At 35.8% G+C, this 14,421-nt stretch overlaps 1 protein-coding gene and 1 non-coding gene across 2 annotated transcripts; both read right to left on the bottom strand.

Moving 5' to 3' along the window:
- Positions 1 to 867: 867 nt before the first annotated feature.
- Positions 868 to 2,764, bottom strand: LOC110899682. Its single transcript, XR_002570436.2, has 3 exons — positions 2,183 to 2,764; positions 1,256 to 1,727; positions 868 to 1,161 (listed from the first exon to the last, which is right to left on the bottom strand). It is a non-coding gene; the product is annotated as an uncharacterized LOC110899682 (transcript).
- Positions 2,765 to 4,449: 1,685 nt separating this feature from the next.
- On the bottom strand, positions 4,450 to 14,119 carry LOC110899680 (E3 ubiquitin-protein ligase HOS1). The gene is made up of 10 exons (XM_022146570.2): positions 13,893 to 14,119; positions 11,848 to 12,235; positions 10,866 to 11,000; positions 10,265 to 10,440; positions 9,099 to 9,491; positions 8,317 to 8,475; positions 7,167 to 7,640; positions 6,679 to 6,816; positions 5,360 to 5,919; positions 4,450 to 4,867 (listed from the first exon to the last, which is right to left on the bottom strand). The coding sequence occupies exons 1-10, from the start codon at positions 14,022 to 14,024 to the stop codon at positions 4,708 to 4,710; spliced, it is 2,715 nt and encodes a 904-aa protein (XP_022002262.1). The 5' UTR covers positions 14,025 to 14,119; the 3' UTR covers positions 4,450 to 4,707.
- Positions 14,120 to 14,421: the final 302 nt, after the last annotated feature.

The raw sequence follows: 14,421 nt of genomic DNA on the forward strand, positions 1-14,421 counted from the left end.
TGCTATCTATTCTACACACCAATTTTCGCAGCTCTCTCTCTCTCTCTATTGTGTGTTCCTGTTTTCGTTCCAGCTTCTGCGTTTTCTGGTTTCCATTGCTGTTGGAATACCAGATCAGTTCTGCATTAAATCCTGGGAGTTTACGCTGCAGCTCACAGCAATACGAGCGCGTAAAATCCTTTAAGGACAGGAATCATCCGTGCAGTTCAAGGCTTTTGTTCAAGGATCTTCGTTCTCACTCGCCAGGTTGGTTTTAATTTACGTGTTCTTTAAATTCGTCCGACAACGGGACAGTCTCCTTCTACCTTTCTTTAATCAGTTTGCTCAAGTTAGAACAAACTGGTTTGGCTGATAACTCGGTAATTAATATTATTTTGTTGTTGATTAATTTAATTTTCAACAAACACTAGGTTCCATACTTTTAAATAACTCGAATTTATTTTACTACAAATAAAATTTTACTTAAATTCCCTAACCTATTTCCTACGTGACATAACACAAATATTTGGTTGTGTCACTACGACTACATATATCCAAATGCGTGAAAAGTATCTTTTACCTTAGTTTTTACAATTATTTCTTTACAATGAAAATTAACTACTATGATTACAAGTGTAAGTCAACTACCTAGAAAGATTTACCAAATATTTATTTATCAAGACTTCCATGTGGCAGTAACTCATAAATTAGAAGGTGTTCATTAACTCATAAATTAGAAGGTGTTTGATGCCTTCAATGTCATACCCACAAAGTTGGTGATTAAGTTTCGCAAGTAGCTCAGCTTCATTCTTGAATTCTTTGCCACCTTGAGTAGATACCGTTTTTAGCCTTTTTACAACTATCTCTTGTCTGTTTTCGAGCATGCCCTGATTTAAAATATCAAATGATAGTATCTTTAAACTAAAATATCTACAATCTATACATTAATAGAGACACCGACATACTATTTGATATGGTTGGATTATCATAATTAGTTGGGATTGGATCTGGTATTAAGCCAATCAACGACTGAACTCATGTGTGGCCTAGATTTGTGGTCTTCTTGAATGCATAATAACGCAATGTGGATGCATCTAGTGACCCCTCTACCGAATCTGATTCGGTAGTTAAACAAGGATCCATCATTTGTCTTGTCTCTTTCCCTTGCCAACATTCGTATCCCTACAAGAGTAAAAATCAATTTTCGCAAGGGAGTAATTAGCTTACAAATATTATCAATATTTATATAATTTTATAATGGAAGATGGATACGTACAAGGTTATGAAGCATTTGGCTTCGCGCATCATCACATGAAGGTACATTCTTTTGACATGCTATAACTTCTAATACCAGTACACCGAAACTAAAGACGTCAGATTGAGACGAGAAGCGCCTATACCGGATGTACTCAGGAGATATGTAACCGCTATCCAAGAAATATAAACCTTTGGCACTATGGGTATAAAACAAATTTATTAAAGTACCCCTTATGGACTCACATATACACTTAGTTCAACAAGATGATTTGTGGTGCGATGAGATTCATTTAGTTCAAACAATTTTACTAGGCCAAAATCTCCAATTTTGGCCTTCCAATTTGCGTCCAACGAAACACTAGTTGCTTTATGGTCCTGATGAACTATCCTTTGATGGCTTCCTTCATGGAGGTAATGGAGTCCACTCGCAACATCTATGATGACGTTGCGGCGTTTTTCCCAGTCATCAAGAATGGAACTTTTAGATGAATCTGCATGAATCATCAAGATGTAGCCATCAATAACAATATTCAACACAACAAAATATAATTTTCTACCACAATAGTGCCATGGCCGGCCCTGAGGGTGGGCGGGGAGAACCACCGGCCAGGGCCCGATATTTCGAAGGGCACGGTATTCTAAAAAATCCGATATGTATATGTAAAAAAAATTAATAGGGTGTACCACTACAAACACCGATATAGGCCCACTTACAAAACTATTTTTATGGTTTATATTAGTTATTAGCCCATTGGCATTAGGTTTAGATCTTTAGTGAGCTCAATATTCAATTTCGTTAAGGCCTAAGGGTACGTTTTTTCGAGCTCGAACTGGGTACACGAATTCTCATGGTCGGCCATAGTGCAATTAAAATAGTAAAAGACTTCCATGTATTTATCAAGACTTTCATGTGGCAGTAACTCATAAATTAGAAGGCGTTTGATACCTTCAATGCTATGCCCACGGACCAAGTTACAGTGATTAAGTTTCACGAGTAGCTCTACCTCATTCTTGAATTCTTTGCCACCTTAAGTAGATATTCTTTTTACAGCTATCTCTTGTCCGTTTTCGTGCGTGCCCCGATTTAAAATATCAAATGATAGTATCGTTAAACTAACATTGAAATTAGCTAATACTAAAATTTGTAAACCACAAAACCTAAAATTTTAATTATAATTTATATACATATATACACACACTAGTTAGGCCCTTTTATTTTAAAATGAGTGAGCGAACGAGAGGTTAGCTTGGGTCGACTTTTTTACAAACATGCCAAATTTTGAGGGTTTAAAATACATGAAAATAGATCATCATAACACAATTCAAAAAGGATGTTGATGGTAAAAACCGAAAAATTGGAAGAAAAAAACATAAAGTGAAGAAGAAAACAAAACTAGATCTTATTAGTGAGATTATAAGACCCAGACTTTATAGATTTCATAGACACTAATATGAGACATGATGTTAAGATTACTCTGTTTTATCCTTTCTAGATTTATAAAAAAAAATACTTTAATAATTAGGAAGGAAAAACATACCTAAAAGGGAGTGCAAGAGATTAAAGCTTAGAATAACATCGTAAGTAATCGTAAGCAAGTTCGTATCCATTGTAGATTCAGAATTTCAGATATAAAGAAATCAAAGGCCATGTTTTGCAATTTGGCAAAAAGACCAACCAGAGAAATAGAGATCTCTGTTTTGATAGTCAAACCAACTTTTTGACTTTTTACATCCCAACTACAAGATATTTGGCTTTTTATATCCCAACTACAAGTAGGCCTCTAAATAAATCGAATGAACACGAACATATAATGGACATATTTTTTTGTTCGTGTTCTTTAAATAAGAAATCGGCCATGTTCGTGTTCGTTTATGTTTGTTTGTTTAAAGCCTAAACGAACAGTTCACGAACATAAACAAACACAAACAAACAAAAATTATAACTGAACATATAGACAAACATAAATTAACATGATTGAACAAACATAAACGAACACAAATGAACGTAATTGAACAAATATAAACAAAAACAATTTAACATTAGTGAACACGAACAAACAAGTCTAATATATTACAGTTCATTCAACAAATCTAATTAGGGTTCATAAATATAATATTAAGTAGATTTTTTATATAAATATTAAGTAAGTGATCAATACTATCTAATAAAAAATTTAAAATTTCATTTTTGATTACTAGAAAACTGAATTACTAATTAGTTATATTTATATAAGTAGTTAGAAAACCTAATATTTATATAAATATAACTATTTATGTTTTTACAAAAATTTAAACGAACGCAAATAAACGAACGTAAATAAACGAACATTCACGAACATAAACGAACCTTCACGAACATATAATGAACGAACACAAGGTGTGTTCATGTTCGTTCATTTAATTAAACGAACAAATTTTTTTGTTCGTGTTTGTTCATTTATTTCCCGCCGAACAAGTTCATAAACATTCGGTTCATTTACAGGATATGCAATTATGCATGGCAACAACTTCCTTGAAAGACTTTTGAGTCGACGACTTCTAGTCCAAGTGTGAAAAACATTGCTTCTGTGATTGGCTTTCCTAACATCAGTTAGTAATAAGCTCAATTTTGTGGGTTATCGACGGCTAGTTTAGTTTTCCAGTTTTCATTCATTTCTAGTGGGATCCGTCGTTGATCTGTTGGTAATTTCGGACAAAAGTTTCCCTTTGGTGATTCGGCGTTGATGATACTATTACTCGATCATTCTTCTAATGGTCATATATATATAACTAGCTTAAAGCAAGCTTGTATATAACTTTGTCTAGAATGATATGAAAATACATTGTCTCACTAGAAGAGGAGGAAAAAGTAGGCTACACAACAGTGTTTGATGATCCATTGATGGGTTGTACCATCCGGCTCGATCCTTCTCATCGCAAACTAGCATCTTCATCATGATAAACATATGCGAATCCGCCATGTCTGGTCATGTCCGTTTCGTCAAACCCTCAAAAGCTTGAGCTTCTTCAAGATGTAGAAAAGGGGACCCATGGTTGCGCTCGATGATCACAAGTATTTGGATAATTTGCGCTGCGAATAGCTTTCCACCACCACCCATAATAGGGCCGATCGGTGCCATATACATATATCTCGAACACGTATTGTTCCTTGGCAAACAATCCAGTAAATAAAACATGAAGTTTTAGTAAATCAAATCAAAATAAAACATGAAATTTCGAGAAAAGATTCATTGATTATGATAAAACATGCTGATAAATACAAAACTAAGTTGTTTAATAACGATACAAGTTTCAAATAAACACAATTTATACTCATCCTCTTCATATCATAAGATACAAAACTACCAGAAAACAAAAAAAGCCATCCGGAACCAGGCATCAATCAACTATGACCGATCTTTAATCAATCTGAACGGGATCACTGTGGGTGTAAGAAAAGACTTTTTTAGGTTCGCAAAATCTTGAACGGAGTCATCTTCTAGCGAGCCTGTTTCTTCTTAACACTCTTGTGGAAACGCCACCTGTCAGCCTATTGGGGCTCTGCTGATCTTCATGGTCACTTGCATCATCAGACCTCCATCTGGGCCCGCTGTTCATGTTTGTTTGCACAGGAAGCCTTTCATCTTTGTTGCTGAGGATCACAGAGCAAAGATTACATTTTTGCCCCTTAAATATATCATTATATAACATTGGTTTTCATCCAAAAGATTGATCATTTCTGTTTTGAAGGGTACTTAAGATATTTGACATAGATAAACACATGTTAAATCGAATATTTTAGTATAAAGAAAGTGCTAACTTATAAATCATATGTATTACTAATAAACGAGAAGGATTTAAAAAAAAAGAATACTGTGCATATGTGTGTGTATATATATGTATAATATATTTATAATTATTTTTATAGTTTTTTATTTAAAGATAAAAAAGAAATTTAAAAAAATTAAAAACAGAAAAATAAATTGGTAAATTGCCAAAATCGTCCATGGTTAACGATAAATCAGCCCAAACCTTAGGGACGATTTTGGCATTTTACTTAAAACTAAATGACAAACCAACTGTTGCGATTTTCATAAAATAAGCGAGTAATAAATTTAAAGGTAAAAAAATAATATTATTATACCTCCAAGACACGTCCATAACATCCTGCACATCAGAATCTCTACCGAGTCGACTCAGGCGTGCAGATTTACCAGAATCTTTTACGTTAAATAACCCACCAACACTGCTAGGTGAATCTTCAATATTAGCAGTAGCAATATTTCCAGATCTTGAAATCCGGTTAACCGACCCGCTTTGGTGATATTTGTTCTTCCGAACCCTTGAAGAACCTAGGTTAAATTCTTTCAACGGTGTAGTGGATGTTGTAATATCATCAAATCTGATGACAGGTTTAAGTATGCTCATTCCTCTTTCTGTATCACTAAAGGTGTTCGGTTTTGAAATGGGTGTGCTATAATTTGTCAATCCAACGAAATTTGATTTGGGTGACGGGGTTTCGGTTTCATTATCCAATTGAAGAAGAATAGAAGAGTTAATGTGAGAAGGAGCTAAGTTGGTAGAATCGAGAAGATTGGGGTTTTTGAGAACGTTGTCGTCACTCTGTGGTGGGTTTATTTCGGTCATTTCTCCGTTTTTGACCTTTTGTTGGTCAACTTCTGGCAGTAGATGTATGCTTTTGTCCTATAATATATATATATATAATCAGATATTTGTGATTTGAAGAACAAAAAATGCATATGAAGTCCTACATAGTACTTTGCAAATACAGCTGCAAATGAACTGAACATCCAGCAAACAGTTCGTGAACCGTTCGGCGGGAAGTTCGTTTGTGTTCGTTCGTTTAGTAAATGAACAAACACGAACAGGAAATTCTATTCGTTTAGTTAAAGAACGAAAATGAACGGCGGTTGCGTTTGTTCGTTTATGTTCGTGAACGTTCGGTAACGTGTTTGTTTATGTTCGTTTGGGTTCTATAGTTCATTGGGGTTTTTATTTTCATATTTATATTTCAATACTTAAGAATTCTGAATAATAAAACATTTAATAAATATTAGTGTATTGTATTTTATTTAATAAAATATTAGTTTAGTATACTATGGGTGGATCTACGTAATATTTGTGATGAAAGATACCGATTTTATTCAAAATTTAATACACGTTCCTTTTTCTTGTGTTCATTTGTGTTTATACAGATTCGTTTGTGTTCATTTATGTTCATGAACATTCGTTACCGAAACTTAACAAACGACACGAGCACGTTCATTTCCTTAATTTCCTTTATGAACGAACACGAACAGAAAATCTCGTTCGGTAAACGTTCATGAACAATCCGTGAACACATAATTTCCTTAGCGAACGAACATGAACAAGGCCTTGTTCGTGTTCATTCGGTTCGTTTGTACAAAACAAGAGAAAAAAAAGATTGTGAGAATAACATACAACTAATCCCGCTCTCCAACGTTGTGTGTTAACCATTCTGTTTATTACATCTTCATCAACAGGATTCTTTTCAATGAAGTCCTGCTCAAAGCTTTTAAGCTTCCTATCAACTTGATATGCTTCCGCGTATCGATATCGCTAAAAAAATAAAATATACGGTTTAGTAAGATGTTCAATTTTCGGAGTTTGTGTCAGCACATTTGTACACATCAGCATCAAAGGCCCAAAACAGGCACTCCCTCCATCCTAAACTTATTGTCCACAAACAAATACTCAATCTAAGATATGTGCAACCAATGTAGTTTTTTAATTATATTTTACGAAAAAATAACATTTTTAATAAAATTACATCTAGAACCGAAAACATAACCCGAATAACCTGAACCCAACTAACCCAAACTTTAAATGGTTCGGTTACCGGGTCACTTTTTCCCAGCCAAAAACCCGAAACCCGAAAAAGAAAACGAAGAACAACCCTACTAAGATACCTGTAGATAGAACACAACAAGAAGACTTCCGGTGTTTGTCAACGGGTCTTCGAGAAGAACATAATCCAAAAGACACTTGTGCAGATATTTCTCCTCATCCACATTCCACGGCAATCCAATAATACGATCAACTAATTTCCGTCGAATACAGAGAAGACAAATTTCCGTTACTAGTATCTCTAACCAATCCAACCCGTCATCAAAATCATCGTTCAATTGCCCCGCTCTTTTTTTCTTAACTTTTGTGCAAACTGACCTCTGATACATAAACGCTTCAACAAGAAATCCACACTCAACTCTAACCCGAACAGCAGTAACAGCCTCGTTAAGTGAGACTAATTCGGTCCCACTATCACTCCCTGACCATCTTAAAACCATAAGAGCTGCGTAAGCGTTTTGTCTTTCTAATAACACTTGTGCTACTTTCGGATGTGTTGTGGGGCCCGCGATCTCTGGGAGAAGACGACAGGCTTCCTGTGAAATGGCGCGAATTAATAATTAGTGTATACGATCAAAAGAATTGGTGACTCAAAAATAGGAACACTAGAAGCAGCAACAATCTAAATATCTAAAAGAATAAAATGCCATTTTCGTCCCTAAGGTTTGGTCAGTTTTGCGACTTTCGGTCTTTAACTACTTAACTTTATCCATTTTTCTCCGTGAAGTCAGGGGTATTTTCGTCTTTTTTGTTAACTTAAAGGGCAATTCAGTCTTTTGAATACTTGCACATTATGCGAAATGCTTGTACATAAAGTGAAAAAGACCGAATTGCCTTTTAAATTAACAAAAACCAGAAATACCCTTGACTTAACAGAAAAAAAAATGGATGGAGTTAACGAGCTGGATGAAAATGGCAAGATTTTAAACCTTTTGGATCCAGATGCGGAAAAACAAACCTTTGGACGAAAATCGCAAAACTGGCCAAACCTCAGGGACGAAAATGACATTTTACTCTATCTAAAATTTTGCATCAAGATATTCTAGAAGTTGTGCTTGCACTTAATAGGACAAATTGCACATAAATATCTGCTTACAAAGAAATCTTTAATAAACGAATAACAAAATAACTCATACTTGGCTATGAATATTGTTCAATATTTGAATTTCACGATAGAAACTAAAAAATAGAAAACCATGAAGGGAAAATCACCTGCAGGGCCTCATCACTGTGGTCATCAAGCAGATAGAAAGTAAACGATTCCAATATCGAATGCCTCGCTATATTAAACGTAGCAGAAAAATCATCTACACAAAATCTCCATTTATCGTCACGTATTTTCCAGAGCCGATCGAACAGATAATATAAGAACTACTTCATGTTAAGAAGATCCAAATATTAAGTCATTGTTATGTTAAAAACAATAAAAACTTTAGCCCAGTAAATCAGTAAAGTATAGTGGTGCAAACGAGCTGAGCGGCTCGCGAGCTGCTCGAGATCGGCTCGATAAAAAGCTCGAAATGAACCAGCCCTTATTGAGCCCGAGACGAGCTTGAGCCTAAAATAAAGGTCGTTTATTTATCGAGCCCGAGTTCGAGCCTGGCATGTGAACCTCGTCGAGCCTTATCGAGCCTTGGTGTAATATAAGTTTTTATTAATATTCCATAACATTTACCCATTATTTAAAGTTGTCGAGCAAACGAGCCAAGCCGAGCTTATTTAAACTTGTTTACAAGCTGAGCCCGAACCTAAGCATAAGCTTGTTTACTAAACGAGCTCGAGCTCACAAGCCAAAACGAATCTGTTATTTATACTATTTTTATTTAATATATTAATTAAATAGATAATAAACAAGCAGAGCTCAAGCTTGAGAAACTACCAACGAGCCGAGCTCGAACCAAGCTGAATTTGAAAACAAGCTCGAGCCTGGTCAAGCTCGGGCTCGGCTTGGCTAGTTTGCACCCCTAGTAATGTATGATACATGAAAAGGATACAATAGCTTGTTTTGCTACAACCAGATCTGAGCTTCCGTATAAAAACAGAACGTCAACAGCTGATCTCACGTTTTCAAACGGATAACTTCCCGTAATACCCTCTATTTTGGCTCGAGAAAACGAAAGGCCTCCGTCTTTCGGCAGAGACGCGATTTCTAGTTCATACTCTCTATCAGGTGTATCCTCTTGTTGCGTTTCGAGATTTGATAAAGCATCTTCAATGAACAAGATTCCGCCATCTGTCGTTGAGGTTTCAATAGGGGACGGCCATGCACGTCTTATTGCCATTGATTTTCTCTCGCGAAAATCAGAACGCCAAGATGAGAAACTATCATGCCGATTTAGCTTTTCGAGAAACTCATGCCGTGTGTACCAAATCATCATCTCCATATGCTGGAATTAGCAGGTGAGTATGTTAGTAGTGGGTCAAACGGGTTTGGGTTGAAACAGTTTAGGTTGACCCACAAACACTTTTTGTCCATTTTTAATAGAATAGTAGAATACTTAACGTGTTATATTGATTAGAAAACAATGTCATATAAAAATAATTTGTGCAACTGAATAACACAATTTAGGAGGTTGTATGCATTAAAAACACTTTGGGTGACTTTCAGCCTGTTTGACCTATTTGACCCATTTGAGATAATTAGGGGTGCGCAAAAAACCAAAAAAAAAACGAACCGAAAAAACCGATTTAACTGAACTGCACAATAAACCGGAAGAAAACCGAACCGGAATTTATGGTATAGTTACGGTTTTGCATTACATGAAAACCGAAAAACCCGAACCGAATAACCTAAAAATCATGTTTTTAATGTTAGTTATATATAAATTTAGGAATTCTTAATTTTTCTCTTGAATGTTAAATATTTATAAAACAAACATTAACGTTTATTTATCTTTGAAATGATTTATCTATTGCCTACAAGAAATAACAAAATTTAACATAAAACTTAAATAATTTTTAAAGTATTATAAAAAAATGTCTTAATAAAAACTTTGGAGAAACATTAAAATAGATCAGAAGATTAGATTTATGAAAACATCTAAGAAAGATTCTTAAATTTTGAATTATACTTTTTATTTTTGAATCTTACATAATTTTGTTCCAAAAACCGAACCGTTGCTAAAACCGAAACCGAATGGTTTTCAAAAGAAAATCAAACCTGTTTTGTCTTTAGTATGCTCTCTTGTAGGTGGTGAATATCATGAAGCTGTGCAGAAAGGGAATCTTTAAACGAAGATTCCAATTCTTCGAGTACGGTAGATATGCCACTTAGCCTCACTGTCAACTTTAGAAGCACACTTGACTTTTCCTTCATTTCGTCAACGTTAAGTTTATCTTTAATATGTTAAAGAAAATGGCCTTGATTCTATAACAAACACTAAATATGAATCAAAACTAGTAAATTTCCCCCGCGAGTTGCGTCGGGAGTCCAGTCGGTATCAGTTCCAATCGTTACAGTATCGATACGGTGTCGACACTTAGTATAGCAACCGAAAGGAAAAACTCATAAAGTACAATACCGACAATCGCCCAATCGGTATAATTAACGAAAGCATGTTATTTAAAGTATACGGGTGCGATTGAAAGTTAAAAAAAACACACACAAAAAGACAAAAGCCACAAAAAGCGGCTCATTTTAGCGTGTAGATAGAGCGGCTTATTTTAGCAAAGGGAGATGATGCATTTTAGCACCACCTTACTATTCACAAGCATGAACTTTGTTATATATATATATAATATAATATAACATTGTAGGATACATATAGGCTGAAGGTCAGCAATAATATTTTTGAATGTCCTCTTGCACCAGTCTTTAACAACCACTTCATCCAGTAACAACGCGACAACCGGGTCACTGGAAACTGCACTTTCGTCCATACAAACATCTGTTATATCTATTGACAAACTGTTAAGAAAAATGGATCTCGAAATTTAGGAAACTAGACCTATTTATATAACCATAAGAGTAAAGTACACGGATAGTCCCTGTGGTTTTTCAAAAAATTAGATTTGATCTCTAGCTTTCCAAAAGTACACAGCTGGTCCTCGTGATTTGCATTTTGTAACGCATTTAGTCCCCAACTTTTACCAAAAGTACATAGATGGTCCCTATGGTTTGCACTTTGTAACGCATTTAGTCCCCAACTATTTCCAAAAGTACACAGATGGTCCCTGTGGTTTGCACTTTGTAACCATAGTTGTTAATAGCGAATAGCGTAGCGCTGGATCATCGCTATTTGATGTTTAGCGCTCAATAGCATGAAATAGCGACAATTAGGGTTTTTTTTCCTTTTTTTAAATATTAAAAACAGAATTTTAGGAATTTTAATCAACCAAACAGCTGCAATCTTCACTAATTTCATCAAAAACCTTAAATTCGTGAATAAAGCCCTAGCTTTTTAAATTAAAAAAAAAATCTAATACGTTATCGCTCAAATAGTGCTCGTTATCTCATCGCTATCGTTGTGTAGCGTATAGGTAGCTTGTCGCTAGTTACCGCTATTCGCTATTAACAACTATGTAACGCATTTAGTTCATACCTTGCACCTCCTGAAACCTTTAGATTTGTTGGTTGGGGACTAAATGAATCACAAAGTACAAACCACATGGATCATCTGTGTGCTTTTGGAAAGCTAGGGACCAAATCCAAAATTTTGGAAAACCACAGGGACTAACCGTGTACTTTACTCTTAACTAAAAAGTTAAATATTTGGTGAAAATAGCGTTGCTGAATAAGGATACAATGGCAGATCAACGATAGCAAATTGTTCTCCAACGCAACATCAAAGAACGAATACAGCCGTTCAACATCAGCCGTTGCTTGTTTCTCGTCGTCTTTTTCTTGAAACCTATCGTCATACCTTTTGGAAATAAGACCAGCTTCAATGCACTCGTAAAATAGACGTCGAGAGAGTCTGTTCCCGGTTTTTGGTATGGGAAATCTGCAGATCGGGCAAACATCACATCGCGGGCTGCATTCTTCACATAAAGAGGCGTGGCCACATGACGTTAACACACTTTGAACACAGCGTCCGCAGCTTCTTAAATCTCGTGTTGCCCGACAATGCTCAACTTTTGCTTCATTGCATAGTTCTATTAGATCGATAGATGCGAAGTGCTCCAGTGCTTCCTGAAATTAAAGCCACTAGCAGCATAAGCTTCCAAAACATCACAGAAAAAACACAGAAGCATAGTTGTTAGTAACGAATAGCAGAAGATAGCGACAAGCAACCCATACGCTACGTAGCAATAGCGATGAAATAGTGGGCGTTAATGCGTTATTTTATGTTTAGCGATACACTAGAAGAAAGCGTGAAAATAACGTTAAAAACGGGGGACAATTAATCATGTATCATGTGGTGGCGTTGATAGCCGAAAGACACGAGAGTAGATGCACCAATCGGTATGTCCCGATTGCTAAGTGATATGCACCTTAGGTCCAAGGCTTGATGCAAAACTACTATCGAGTCGGGGGTCTCACTGGAAGCAACCTCTCTATTCTTACGGGTAGAGGTAAGGCTGTCTACATCTTACCCTCTTCAGACCCTACCTTAGCTTTGCTATTGGTGGGATTTACTGAGTATGATGATGATGATACACTAGAAGAAAGCTTAAGAAATATTTTATATGTGTATTATATCCAAATACGGTGTTTCTATACGTATACTAAACAAAAAAACATAAAACCCAGCTATTGTATATGCGTATTTTATCACTATTAATATTAAAACAAAAAAACCTGAAACCCCACTATTTACTCGCTATGGAGGCACCAAAATCAAGTGGCGATGAGCGAGCGCTTCGCTACGTTATTCACTATGAGCGCTATTAACAACACAGAACCTTTCAGCTACATATATGCAAGTAGTCCTTGCAATAGAAAAACTAAACAAACAAACTACCCAGTATGATCCCACTCGTAGAAAAGCTACTGGTAGGGTTGGGGAGGGTGTGACGGGGGAAAACCTTCGGCTCCAAAAACTTCTTTTAACGTGTACAGTACAGCAGTCCAGATAACATAAAATGTAGCTAAGAGAAGCAGAGCAAACAGCAGTACAGAAGTACTGATAACAATAGTTGCAAACCACCACTAACATACAGTGATGAGTAAACTATAGTAGCTACTAGCTACAGATAAAAGAGCAATAAGACAAGCAAAAGAAGCACTAACCCCTATGCAGTTACCTATACACTCCCCTAAAAGGTTCTATTCGCTAATTCACTCGACAACACTAAGAAAAAACTAAGGCTACGACAAACAAAAGTATACAAAAAGCTAAGGCCCCAAAACAGACCTATACACTCCCCAAAAAGTCCATAACCCTAATATGACGTCTCGAAGAACTCCTATCCCCGATCATGTCCTTAGACACATGCAAGTCTAGCAAACTCTGCCTAACCAGCTAATCGTGTGTCAGTTTTGGTCCGCCTCTTGTTTCCACGGTCCTTACCTTACCGAAACCATCGGAACTATTTCATTCAGACTGACAAGGCCATTACTAATCAGGCTTATTGTAAAGTGTAAACTACACTTAACAAAAAGAATAATAAGCAATTCAAATTTCAAATAAATAATCAAAAACAGAGTCTAAAATTACTGAACTACCACAAACCCTAATTCACTAACCAAACTCACACAACACACCAATACTCCCTTTTCAACTAACTAAATCTATTCTATACAACTTATAACTGTAACTAATCGAATATCTAAACGTATTTTTCACAAATTGAACTCAACTATCATGAACATAAAGATGAAACACTGCGTATATATGTATACATACCTGCACTTTCGGTAAGCTGTAGTTAGGTTGAAGTGAGAGATTACTACTAGTACCATGCCTTACGACACCGTTTCGGTTATCGGAATCTGAATGTCCGGTGGGTCCGCCGTCGAACAGCCTCCTACCGTCCATTTTGTCGCCGGAGATCAGAGCAGTTATGAGAGAGGGAGAGGCAGGGTTTTGATTCTTGGAACACTTGAATAAAGAAAAAGGAGAATGTTAGGTGACTAGAAAAGGCCCCTTTAGATTTTGGTTGATGCTAGAATTTGTACTAAAGATTGTGAATGTTATTGTTTTAATTTTTTTTTTTTTGAAAGGTAAATTTCATTAAAACACGACCAAACCTTAAACCGAGGGACCCGACACAACACAGACACTACATAATTACAAAATTATACCAATCCTGCCAAGAAATATCTTTGAATTTCGACCTAATTTTGAGCCATAAAAAAACTCATCGCTTTTATCTCACTCATAATGTCTCTGTCTTTGTTGTCAAATCTAGCTTTGTTTCTGGCCTTCCAAATAC

The sequence above is a fragment of the Helianthus annuus genome, chromosome 13 (assembly GCF_002127325.2).
Source record: "Helianthus annuus cultivar XRQ/B chromosome 13, HanXRQr2.0-SUNRISE, whole genome shotgun sequence".
Lineage (NCBI taxonomy): Eukaryota > Viridiplantae > Streptophyta > Magnoliopsida > Asterales > Asteraceae > Helianthus > Helianthus annuus.

Bases quoted from the DNA above. Each gene is read 5' to 3' on its own strand.
- LOC110899680 (XM_022146570.2), bottom strand. From the start codon at position 14,024: ATGGACGGTAGGAGGCTGTTCGACGGCGGACCCACCGGACATTCAGAT. The intron at 8,476-9,098 runs GTATCCTTTTCA...AACATGAAGTAG, and splicing joins TTGTAGCAAAACAAGCTATT to TTCTTATATTATCTGTTCGA. The intron at 6,817-7,166 runs GTATCTTAGTAG...TTATTTTTTTAG, and splicing joins TTGTTGTGTTCTATCTACAG to CGATATCGATACGCGGAAGC.